The sequence below is a fragment of the Camarhynchus parvulus genome, chromosome 12, assembly GCF_901933205.1.
Source record: "Camarhynchus parvulus chromosome 12, STF_HiC, whole genome shotgun sequence".
Taxonomy (NCBI): Eukaryota; Metazoa; Chordata; class Aves; order Passeriformes; family Thraupidae; genus Camarhynchus; species Camarhynchus parvulus.
The window spans coordinates 7,669,532-7,682,773 of record NC_044582.1 but is presented as its reverse complement, the minus strand read 5'-3'; the positions used below and the strand labels follow the sequence as shown (position 1 = coordinate 7,682,773).

Sequence of the window (13,242 nt, the reverse complement as noted above, 5' to 3'; positions counted from 1 at the left end):
GTTCCCTTCAATACAGTTTAGGTTAAAATAAAGTATCCCTAGTAAGTTTTTGATCCCCCCCCCCCAATATTTTCTTATTTTTCTCTCTGGGCTTTTTATTAGAAGAAATTGAAAATAAGAAATAGACATCATGATGTAATGGATAAAAATCTGGTTTCCTTAGGCTATGAGGACTTTCTGAAATCTCTAGAATATCTCTTGCTTAGCTGTTCAGGCAAATGTGAAAGCCTCCAGATGACCTCAGACAGTAAAACAATCAGGGTAAGGTATCATGCACATAAAGTGTATCCTTAAATTAGCACCCCAAAAGTATATCCCTGAATCAGGTACCCCAAATGAAAAAACACATACATAGAACAACATAAATTCAAGAACTGAGCCTTGTGGGAGTCTCCAAACATTTGAATCTGATTGGAAGAAAACCCACACGAAATAATAAAGTGGGAGTCATTTTCTGATCTTCTCCAGAATCCTAGAGTCTGCTTCATTTTACCATCAGGGATAGAGAAGAAAAGCTTTTAAGTCAGCCAGCATCAGATTGATTCATAAAGCAAACAGGAAAAGCATTATGAGGCAAGGCTTCATGCTATGATAGACATCTCGGAGTACGCATCTTTGGCAGTCTATACATCTCTGGCTAAGGGGGTGGAAACTCTGGTTTGTCTCCCTGGGCAATGTGTGGAATCCTGTTTATATTCCAGCTCAGTTTATATGGCCCTGGGGAGCAAAGTCTGGTCTTAGAATTAGCTGTAATTTCTGCTGATCTGATAGTGGTTTGACTGGCCAACTATTCTTTTGTGTAACTGTATGACAAATTCATTACATACTCTTATTTTTTAAAACATTTGTGCAGTGAAGGTACTTATTTCATCTAAGAAAAACAGCTGGTGGCGATTGAGTGATTCCTTGCATAGGTGATTTGCAAAGATTTCTTTCCTTTCATAATATGGAGAGTTGCATTTAAATTAAAAAAACCACAAGGAAAAGGGTCCAATCAGATATACTATTTCATAAATGCAGAAAGAATTTCATTAATGCCAAAGCATTTGAAAAATGCATAAAAGCAAAATTATAAGTTGACTGTTATCTGTTAAAGGTAGTTTAAATATGTGTATATGTACCTGAAGTACATTTAATGTAATAAAAAACTGTTCAGACTTAGTGTTGAGTGTACTAATATGTCTCTTGCAGTTATTTTACTGCATTAAGCCGCACATTTTTGAATGTATTTTATAAAGGTGTTTATTAGCAGTAGACTTCAGTTTAATAACATACAGTAATTAGTCTTAGAGAGCAGTTGTTTCTCACAGTTATGGATAAGCAGTATGTTTGTTGCTACACAGAAGAAGAAACTGATAGTTTGTGATACAAAAAATGACTTTTAAACTTATGGGTTATAAGGGAGGCAAGACCTTGGCTCCTTGGCCTCAAGCATAAACATCTTTTTCATGCTACAAGGTTAGTTCAGGAGTCTGTGAAGTACTGAAGGAGAAAGAACTAAGACATAAAGATATCATGGATGGCACTCCTGTCCTTTAGAGCAGAAGGACTCCAAAGGAGCAGAAATGGGACAATATCTGTCCTGTTTCAGGTTTTTTTATTAATAAACTTCTCCGATCGTTTATGGGAAGGGAATAAGCATCACCAAATTCTCAAATGAAAGTGTTTTGTCACACCTTCACTACATTTTTTTTCCAGGTAGTTATGTGAGTTTTTTATCAGGATATGTCATACCAAGATGCAACTCTGGTTTCATGAGACTGAGTGCTGCTGTCTTCATACTCTTGTGGGTTTTTTTTAAATTATTGTTTTTATAAAGATCAGTATGGATTGGTAGTGTTAACTTTGTCTTAACCAATGCAATCCATTTTTCTTTTGCCTGTGGATTAAGATGCATAAAAACCAATATGAAAATGTGAAAACTGAAATGTTAATGCTACTGTAGCGTGTGCTGCATCAGCCCACTACATAATTATTATCCTTAAAATGTCAAATTTGAATATAATGCGTTTAAATTGCTTATTTCAGACAATAGAGGAAAAATTAGGAAGAAACTGCAGTAAAAAATTTAACACTTACCAGTGTTTGAAGTAGTAACAGAATTAAATAAAGTTTTGCTGTTTGAGTAGCAACAGCAGCATTGTATCTGGACTAAGAAATTCCTTGCTGGGTTGTCACGCCTGCCGTTAATTATTGATAAGGGGTTTCAGAAATAGCGCATGTGCTGTCAGAGTTGGCTGTAACACAAGACAGGGAGTGCAGTGGTGACAGAGGGGATACAGCCAGGGAAGCACCTGTAGCACTTGGAGTTACCTGCTTCTTGCAATCAGACTTTTATTTTGTTGTACTGAGTTCATGTGAATGGTTAAAATAATGGAAAGATGAGTCGTCAAGCTTATTTCTATCGTGTCCCTCCACAGGAACTGCACAGAAGAACCCAACTTCAGCCTGAGCCAGCAAAGACGAAGGCTCTGCAAACAGTCATTGAGATGAAGGTATGGTCTTTGCATCTTCCCCTGTATGTTATTTCTGCAGCATGAACTCATGTACTGGGTATGGCTGGGATGGAGTTAATTTTTCCCATAGCAACCTGTCTAGTGCTGTGTTTTGAATTTCAGACTGAAAACAGTGTTGATAACATGCTGATGTTTTAGCTGTTGTCCAACAGGGCTTACAGAAAGTCAAAGCTTTCCCAGTTTCTCACTCTGCTCCCACCCTGCAAGCAGGGAGAGGCTGGGAGGGAGCACAGTGAGGACAGCTGACCCAAATTCACCACAGGGATAATCCATACTGTTGTGTCATGCTCAGCGTCCACATACTGAAGGGAGGACCTTCAGAGTCAAGCATTTGTGTTCCCAAGTAACTCTTGTGCCTGATGAGCTCTCCTGAAAAGAGCCAGGCATCTTCCTGCCCATGGGAAGCGGTGCGTGAATTCCCTGTGTTGCTTTGCTTGCATGCACAGCTTTGCCTTACATATTACAGCAGCTTTATCTCAAACAATGGGTTTCCCCACTCCTGCTCTCTGGTTCTCTCACCCATCCCTCTGAGGGGGAGTGAACAAGCAGCTGTGACAGCTGCCTAGCAAGTGTTGATTTATGACTTTTACTCATTAGTTACTGAATGCTTTCTTTACCATGTCAATTAATTTTGTTATGTAGCTAGGAGTAATTAGTACTTATTTCTCCTGGTCTGTTTTCTGAAAAAAATTTTAAAAATCATGTGTAGCATTGCTGAAAAATGAGAACAGAATATTGCTTTTTAAAAAGACTAGGGGGTGTGTGTAGGAGATCCAAAGTACATGGAATAAAATGGCTAATGTAAAATGTTTTCCTCCTCAAACCTTTAAACCAGTTCTTCTGTTGGTTGTTATTAGGCCATAATTTTACTGCCAACCTAAGGAAAATATTAGTTGCATCAGCAGGTATGACAAAATTTGATGAAACAGCTCTCTTAGTCCAGGCTATAGTTTATTCTTTTTATTATATAATATTACTAAAGTGTTGTGGCTTTTCCCTCCACAATAACAAGGAATAAAAAATCATAATTTAAAAAGTGAAAACTGATATTTTTGCATAATTCTGTGACTCTGGATTGTTCATCTTTAAGAGAAATACCATGAGACTTGAGATAATTTGTGAGTTGGCAATGCTGCCTGAAATTCATGAATGATGGTCTTTCATTTCATTCTTAAAAGGAAGTGCAAATTAAAGGCCTCATTTTACCAGTGACTTCTGTTGTGAGCAAATAAGTTCAGCATGTCTGAACATTGTGGTAAACACACAGTTAATACAACAGCAGGACTTTATCAATACAGTATCTGTCTTTCAATAGATAATAATTAGTTTGGATTATATGGGTAACGAAGATGATACATTGATTGCAGAATTCCATTTTTGGATGTATATTTGCTTTGGACATTGGTTCAGAAGTCTGTGTGAAATCTATGTTTTTGCAGTAACCCTAAGTAAATGGGAAAGTGAGATACTGGCTGAGAAACTTGGTTTTACTATTAATATTCAGAATTATAAATTTAAAAGTTCTGGGATACAAAAGCAATGTGTTAGAATAATGTATAATCTTTCATGTGGGTTATATAACAATATAAAGGACATGTTGAAGTTAATTTTCAGTTCCTCTTTCTGTACCAAAAGTCAAAGATCAGGGATGGGGGGTACAGGACACATGAGTGACACATGTGATGACTGTCACTGCTTCTGACAGTGTCTGTCCCTGGGGATACTGAAGCATTTTCTGTTTGACTCCCAGGAGAGGTGGGTGTGCTGCAATACAGCACTTTTTAAAAATCAGATCTTAATAGTGAGGGCTTTCATTTGTTGTGAGTGAGGCTGCAATCCTGTTTCTGGAGTCCTAATGCAAAGCTGCTCTTTGCCTCTGAGGCACACAGTTCTTTCTGTCCCTATGAACACACGCCCCTTTGGGGTTGCCCCTGTCTAAAATAGGCCTAATATTAAAAAGGGACAAATGTAAGATGTTGAAATCCACATGATTGAACAGCAGTTTTTATTACAAGTTCCAGATTTGGAATGTTTTCAAGTAAATTTAAATTGTCTTAATCCCGACAGCATTTGTTTTGAAAAAATGTGGAACATTTGTTTTGAATGATCAAGCATTGAAGGAATTGTTTCCCTACAATGTTGAGGGTAGAAGGAGGGAGAGGATTAGCTGTAATGTGGCAGTTTCAGGCCATCCACTCCCCCATGCTGAGACTCCAAGCAGTTTGCATTTCTCTTCACCACACCCAGCCCCTTCCAGCCCCTCGCCACTTTTTTTTGTCTGAGTGCCTTCCATGGCTCCCCCAGGCTCTGCCAGGTTACAACTTTCCCTCCTTTATAAATCCTTCTACTCTCTCTGTGGTTTTCTTCTGTCCCTTGCCACTGCTGAATTCTTGCTGTCCCTTTTCCCAGTCTGTATTCCCTTTCATCCAATGAAGGATACCCATTTCTCCTACCTATCCTCTCTTGTGTTTATTTGTCTTAGACATCTTCTGCACTACGTATCCTGTCCTGTCATCTTCTTCATTTCTCTCTGAAGCTTTGCAAGTAGTTGCTTATTCTTACAGCAGTTGCATTTTCTGCATAACTGCTGTCTTGTTCACCTGTGTTTATCTCTTGTATATTCATGCAAAATAAAAAAAAAAGCAAACAAAAAAAGATGGAAAAGTCACATCCTATGCCTTAACCTTGAAATAGGATAAATTTAGGCTGGGCATATGAAGAAACAGAATTTTATGATGAATGTGGTGAGGCCCTGGCTGAGGTTGCCCAGAGAAGCTGTGGATGTCCCTTCCCTGAAGGTGTTCCTGACCAGGTTGGATGGGGCTTGGAGCAGACTGGGATAGTGGAAGGTGTCCCTGCCCATGGCAGGGGGTTGGATTAGATGACCTTTAAATGCTGCTTCCAACCCAGCCATTCCATGTTGCTAAGGTCTAATTCTATCATCACTAAAACTGTGATAGTACTTGAGAGAGAAAATCAGAAATTGCCTACAAATATGGCCTAGAACCCACCTTAAGGATAGGATATTGAAAAATATGTGGAGTCTAGCAACTAAAGTCTTTATAAATGTAAGCTGTAAAGTAAATGAAAATATTTGTGGTGTACCTTACTTGCAGAAAGAGCCATCTTTATGTATTGATCCAGCTGTGATATTTCAGGTATGGGTTTGGTTCTAGAGAAGTGTGTGTGTGTTTGCAGTGCAACATATTCTATTGTTAAGTTTGCATGAACTGTCGCTTCCCTTATCTTCAAAGATAAACCTGAATATTCTCTGCATTAAATTGACAAGTTTCAAATTTGTACAGTAAGGGTAATTGTGTATGGTCTGTTGGCAGTCCATGCACATAAGTGTGTTTAAATTCAAGCTTTATTAAATGTGAAGTTTCAAATATTTCCTTCTGATTGCTTGTTGAATGCCCTACAAGCAAAATTTTGCAGACGTAGTTTAAATTTATCATGTATCTGAAATGATGAGCAGTAGCATTTCATTACTTTTCCTTTCAGAAGAAGACAGCCTGGAATGCTGTATTAGGGTTGGACTTGATGATCCTTGTGGGTCCCTTCCAACTCAGAATATTCTGTGATTCTGTGGTTATTTACAAATGTTTTCCCTTTTCCTGCCCCTCAGTTTTCAGGAAGTGTTCTATGGGAGTCTTGTAAGCACTGATATCATTCTTGAAACATCGTTGTGGAAACTCGCTTGTTAGACTTTCTCTGTTGTGCAATATTGTTTTCTTCAGCATCGGGACACATACTAATTTTTTCACATTCCAAAAGAGGTGGGTTTCTGCTAGGTCCAGCCAGCAGAAACCTGAACAGACCTAACCTCTCACAGAATATCTGCAACACTATTCTAATAAAGGAGATAAGGAAGAGGTATTGGTTACTGCTGGAAGGAGGGGGTAGATTAGGGTGGGTGCCCTGATCTCTGTCACAAATCCTGCTACATAATCTTATGTCTTTTAACAGATTTAGAGGGCCTGATTGAAAAAAATCTTAACAAATGCTGTATTGTTTTAGAACTCAGAAGATGTTATTAGTACCATTTAATACTAAGCTGCTTCCTTAATATTGCAAAGGAATCTTTGTTGTGATTCAAGACAGACCAGTGTAGTTTTTTAGCATGTTGCTAATGGGGATAAATCTTAGAGGTTTGAAGGAAATATTGCATCTGTTCCCATTCAGTTCCTGAAAGCTTGCTGGACCCTGTGCCCCAACAAGACTGGTTGAAAGTTTTCCACTTGAAATTTTCTGTGGGAAAATGCTGATTCAGCTGAATCAGGAGTTTTTATGGGAATGTGTCAGAACTTTTGGCAAATAGAAAGCTACCTAACTTTCTGTGCATCCTTTATGCCATCTCAGCTCCCTTGTGGCAGTACCACTGGGGGCTCTGGGCTCTCTATTTTATCTTTGACCTATGAGGTTTTTCACTTTCCAGCAGTTGTCCAGCTTCGAAAGTTTCCTGGGCAAGCCAGCATGCAGTAGGGAACAGTACCTCTGAGTTTGACAAAACTTGTGAAATTTCTGGCTTCTGTTTCAATAAAAAAGCTAATGTAGAATTAAGTGACAGTTTTTCAAGACATAGGAAAATAGCTTTTATGCATCTCTACTCATAGTATGCGAAGATTGATTAAAAATAAACTTTTCTTCAGGGATTTCAATTTTATGATGAAGCAGAAGTACAGAAAATGCTTCCACAAGTGATTTTAGATATTTCTCATAAAGCTTAAATGTTATTCTGTGATGTATAAACCTTCTAAAGAGTGTAGTATGCTGTGCTAAAATTGTTTCTGCCATATTATATTTGCAAACACGTAAAATACAAAGGCAGTACAAAAAAGCAGACTCTTATAGACTTAGCTGGGCAGATTTGATGAAGACTATTCCCAGATGTCATGTCACAGCAGGTCATGTAAGTATTAATATATTTCATTGCAAAATCATTTCAAAGTGTAGTGAAGCTTAGGTTTTGCTTTTATCTTCAAAAATAGGATGAAAATATTTCTGAAATGAAGTCTAATGGAGCAGGCTGAATTTGTTTATAGTATCTGTGAGATCTACAATTATTTTTGTGTTGTGTTTAAGTCTGGAGAGCTTTTAAATACTTCTGTATATTTTCCTGCAGTATTTTGCTTTTTGTGCAATTTCTTTAAATTATAATATTCAATGAGAATTCAATGAGAATTAATTCCATTTTTTCATTCTATATCAACATTTCCTGTTTTAAAATTGAAATTAATTTTAAAATTAATTTTTGTTGGAATAAAAAAATAAAAAAACTTCTCTCAGTTTGAGATTTATTGTTGACTATAAAGATAAAAGCAAAAATGTTAGAGGAATGACAGTGGGCTATCTGAATGACATTGCTTAGTCCTTAGCTGTCATTCTATATGGATTTATAAATGGTCTTCAAAAATTATCTGAGATTCTTTTTCACTTCAGTACCAGAAATTCAGATGCTTTTTGGAGCTTCATCCAGACTCCTCTGTATCTTAAAGTGCTACATGTGCCTAGCTTTGTTATGAAAGAAGTCATTACAGGAATTGGGGTTTTTGCTTGTTTTTAGGCAATCTAACGAAAGCAACAGAAACAAAGTTGCATTGATTCAAGCTTAGCATGTCCCTGTTAAAGGATCAATTCCATTTGTATTTTTTCCCAAATTAGCTTTCTAACTTAATAGCCTGGTCTTAGTGAATCAAGTTGGTTTTAGTGTGGGTTTAAAAAAAAATTAATTTAATTTTATTTTTTATTTAATATTGATCTCAATGTACAAGAACTTCATCCAGCCTCTAATATTTTGTGTGCGGTGGATCCTTTGTGTTGTTGAACAGATTTCCTAATGAGTAATTCTGCAATGTTCTTTCAAACAGAAATTTGTGACAAGTTTGTGTAATCACTTTTGTAATCTTTCTAACTCTCACAAAAGAGACTTATCCAATTCCCAAATGACTGGAAATAACAAAAAATTATCACTGTTTTCCAGTGTGATGCTGGCACACATGGCAGCTGTTGGCTGGGATGTAGAAATTTTTCGTGGTTATGGTTTTGTTTATCTTGGGACTCACAATAAAAAGTGCTAAATCCCCTCTTAGTGATGTGGCTGGATTAGTCAAGGAAAAATATCTGAGGACACAACCTTTCTCCCTCTTGAGAGCAGGCAGAACTCCAGAGAGACTGGGACCCTGAGCCTCAGGCTGAGCCACACAATGGCGCTGCCTTCGTGAGACACGGGCTGGTGTCTCCGGGCTCAGCTTGGTGTTTGAGGGCTTGGAAGAATAGCCAGGCCTAGGTGGTTGCTAATGATAACAAGGTTTAAACTAATGATTACTAACAAGGTTACAATGATAACAAGGTGGAAAAATAGGGCATCTGCTATTCTCCCTTCATCTCTGTGTAGGAATTAATTGGAATTTTGACCAGAATGTATTCTCTACAGACTGTGCAACTATGGTGAAAAAGATCTGGTCTGAATTCTGCATTTCTTTAAGCTAAAACTGATAGAATTATTTCTGGTTTATGTGGATTCTCTATTTGTACCATCTCTTTTTGCTGTCTCATTATTTGGTACTCACTCAAGTACAGATATGCTTCTTTTTACTCTTTAATATATGTCTCATACAATTTTCAATACTTTCTTTTTTTGTAACTTAGGATACAAAAATAGCTTCACTTGAGCGCAATATAAGAGATCTTGAAGATGAAATACAGATGTTAAAGACAAATGGAGTTCTGAATACAGAGGACCGAGAAGAAGAAATCAAACAAATAGAAGTTTACAAGAGTCACTCAAAGTTCATGAAAAATAAGGTAGGATCTATTTATGAAAGAGATTAAGACTGTTTAAATAATGGAAAGAAAAGTTTTAATGTGACCATTTCCAATGCAAGAAGCTGCGTGTCTCCTTTTGGTAAATCTCTACTGTATAATGATCTGTAGATGTGAAGGAGTGAAACATTTTGGATAAATGAAAACTATTTGATTTTAGCTTTTGATGTCATTTTGAAGTAAGGATTTTTGTTTCATAGGTGACACCAAATTGTACTCTGCTTATATTTTCAAGACTAGCAATTCAGTGACTTTGTTCCTTTAATTTCAAATTACTGTACATAGACTATTAGGAGCTGACCACAGGCAGGTAGTAAATATGAAGTGATGTGGCACATTTCCTGGTTTCAAACTCACAAAATGTTATTGCTTGTTCATTGTTTGGGGGGTTTTGCTACAGAAGAAATGAAAGTGTTAGTGCCCATGTGGAATTAATCCAGATTTATTAAGAAAAAATAATGATCAAAGAACATATCTATTCTGTTGGACAAAAGTAGCTCTTAAGCTACTGAAAAATAACTAAAGCTCCTAAAGTAGCATTGTCATCAGGAAAATTATTTTGCTAACCTAAATGTTATTAATTTCAAAGCAATTCATTTTTAGTGACTTATAGCAAAACTCCCAATGCATGTCAGCAAACCTGTTATAAAAATAAGGTACAAAGCCTAGAACCTTAACACTCTCCTGATGTTTTTGTGAGGAAAAGCTTCAGTATATTTCTGTAGCACAGAAAGCAGATGAATGAGAAGAGTATTAAATATGCATTGTTTTGTCACAGCCTTCTGATCTTTGATAAATGCCACGTTCTGATAAAACTTTGTCTGTTTTCTTTCACTAGTCTTTTTCTTCCACTTAAAATTAAGATTTACTGCAGAAGATGTTATTTTTATCACTCATCTGAGAACATTTCAAGGTGGAAAAGTATTTGTGGAGCTGTCAGCAAACAGATCTTGCTGTACCTGATCTGTTGAACCTGAGATCCTTGATAAATTCTGATAAACAGGATTGATGGCAAAGAACAGTACAAAACTCTTCTGAGGTGCTTGAAGCTATTAATAGTTTTAATTTATTCTTGAAGTATAACTTGTTTTCAATCTGTTCTTGATTTAAATAAATGGGAAGGTGTTAGATGAAGGCAAATATTGAACATTTATTTACATGAGTGGCAGAGAATGTTTGGAAGTGTTTATTTTCTTAACTATTTTTCGTAGTATTCACTCCTTCCAAACATATAGGCTTTAATTCTGACTTGCAGTTAAATAAAAGTTGTAAAAATGAGGAAGAAAACTTGCTCATATTTTTCTTGCCCACTTGATAAGGCCTCTCCTTGCTCAGTTTTTGAAGGCAGAAAACTTGTCATTGCTCACATAATATAGAAGTTGTTAAAATGGGTCTTAAAGTTCATATGACCAAGAGAACTGCACATTCAAATATCTTAATTGAGAATATAAATAAAACATATAGGATGATATGTGCTTTTAGTATTAATATCTGCTCTGGAAGACTTTCTTCCCTTACTAGGGTTCATCCTTTGGCTGTCAGCCACATATTTAAATGAACACAGATGCTTTTTTTTTCTTTTTTTTTCATGTGTGAGTTTGTACTTGGCATTTAAGTAGTCCTTTGAGTATTAGAACTCTTATGCTATCCACTGGGTATGAAAATCTAGTGGATTAGTGCAATTTCAACAAATTGCCAGTAAGATGAGTTTTAAGTATTGACAAAGCAGTAATACGGTGCTCTGTGGTTAAAGTCTGCATGTAAGAGCTTTCTATACTAGATGAAGGAAGCATGCAAGTTCTAGGAGATCCTCTAGGGAAAAAAAAGCAAAACAGGGAAAGAACTACAGAGTTTTATTTTTGTGTGGGTAGGCCTGGAAATTTAACAATCAGTTTAAAACCAGACCTTTACCATCATAACCTGTAGAATCCAGTGATAGACTTGTAGGATCTACTGTATGCAGGCACATGATTTGCATGGTGCTCCATTTCCTTTTCTTAAATCCTTCACTTCAAAAAGCAGTTGTCATCAGACCAAATCCTATGATGTGTTAATCAGCATAGTTTCATTTAATGGAATTATTTATTTAAAGATTTAACCCATTGATTTTAATGTGAAAAATTCAGAAGAAAAGCTTGGATTTTTTTCCTCTTTGTTTTCTGGTTACTCTACATAATGTCACATAAGAATTTGGTGTGAAAAAAATAACAGAAGAACACCCATTATGGTTTTCTGGAAATGGAAAATTAATGGATTCTAAAGAACTGAAATTACAGGAGGTGACAGAATCGTAAATTGAGAGGGAAGGAAAAGGAATTAGGGTTTCAGGAAAGGAGGTGAAGCAAGATCATATTGGGCAATGTTGAAAAAGTGGTGACAGGCAAATTACACATATGAAATATGTGAGATAGTGGGAAGGTCAGGGTCAGAGGACAAACTTGGAGGTTTTTGGTGCTACAGTACTTACGTTCAGACTTGTAAGTTATCTTCTTTTTAGTCCTTATGCAGTATAAAAATGTTTTGTTGTATTATATGAGATCATGAGATTTCATTGAATCATGACAGTTGGTCTTCCACATCACATCAGATACAGCAAAAATGTTTGCATATCTGCTAGAGGCAACAATCTATTTCATGTCCTCTTTGATTAGTTTTTTTACATGCTGAGATACTGCAGAACTTTAAAAAAGTGAATATACCCATGCCTGAAATTTCTTAATATAAGTTTTATAGGTTTTTGTTATGACTCTTTATTTTTGTGGCAATTTTTAAAATGGAGCTCTTAGTACATTTCCACCATGATAATTTATTTTAAAAGGACATCAGCATATTTATTCAACAATCTTTGTGCATTTGGTTTGTGTTTTAACTCTTAATGTTTTTTTTTGAGAGGTGTAACACATTTTTAAACTCCTGACAATTTGTAGATCTTGTAGCCAGAACTTTACACTAAACAGATTCTGTTTCTAAAACGCAAAGAACACACCTGCAATGAAAGCAAAGCCTTTTAAAATTTTTTATTTCTCAGGGTGTGGGTTGTGTCATGGAGAGAAGGGGAAGAGTTTCTAGAAGAGATTAAGCATCTGTGATGTTCACATGCATCTCATATAAAGTCTGTGATGTAATTCAGATTGGCTGCAGATCCACGTTTTGTCTTTGTATCTTGCAGACAGATTTTCCCATTGTTCATTTTCTATCCATTTTCTCTTGGTTGCCATACTTGCTTACATGCTCTGGCAAGGGATGGAGGAAGGTGGTTTGCTTTCCAGAGAAAGCTTTCTCTAGCAGCTTTTAATTGCATTCTTTCCTCATGTCTGGTTTTTGTATGCTTCTTTTTTCATTTTGATATTTTCAGACTTCAAGGTGATTTATTTTTAGTGCCAGGGTAGATTCTTGATTCTATACAGTAGCTTATGGGTGACTATCTGAGCAGCTTAAGCAATGATGTAAACATATTATGAAAAGATTTATAAAAAGAAATAAGGAATAAGTATATTAAGGCATGCATACAGACTGTAGTTGGAAGAATCACTGCTTTTAAATTTAATTTTTAAGTATGCACTTGCAATGTATAACAAAATAGAAGCATTTTGATCAGCAGCAAATATTTCCAGTACCATAGAATACTGAATTTATGAAATTTTTTAGTATGTGGATCTTTGGAACGTGGTTGGGTAGGATCAACTTGGGGATCTGTGGATATTCTTTTTTTTCCCTGGGGATTTTTGAATCATCTTCCATCTACCACTTCTAGATTTCTTGCATCCCAAGTGTCTGTTGGGATGTGAAAAAGAGCTCTTCATATAAAATAAGTGGTTTCTCTGAGTTATGCAGATGCACTGGGGCATTTTATTTCAAATAATCCTCATGAGGTGATGCATCTGGATTCAGCTGGTGACCA

General features: G+C 36.3%; 1 protein-coding gene across 9 annotated transcripts in view; it reads left to right on the top strand.

The window, feature by feature from the left end:
* Positions 1-13,242, top strand: part of ERC2 (ELKS/RAB6-interacting/CAST family member 2) — a 405,797-nt gene that overhangs the window by 78,012 nt on the left and 314,543 nt on the right. For all 9 annotated transcript variants that reach the window (XM_030956690.1, XM_030956689.1, XM_030956685.1 and 6 more), the window contains 2 exons: positions 2,421-2,495; positions 9,168-9,323. In XM_030956690.1, coding sequence (XP_030812550.1) covers positions 2,421-2,495; positions 9,168-9,323 — 231 coding nt within the window. The remainder of the gene's footprint in view (positions 1-2,420; positions 2,496-9,167; positions 9,324-13,242) is intronic.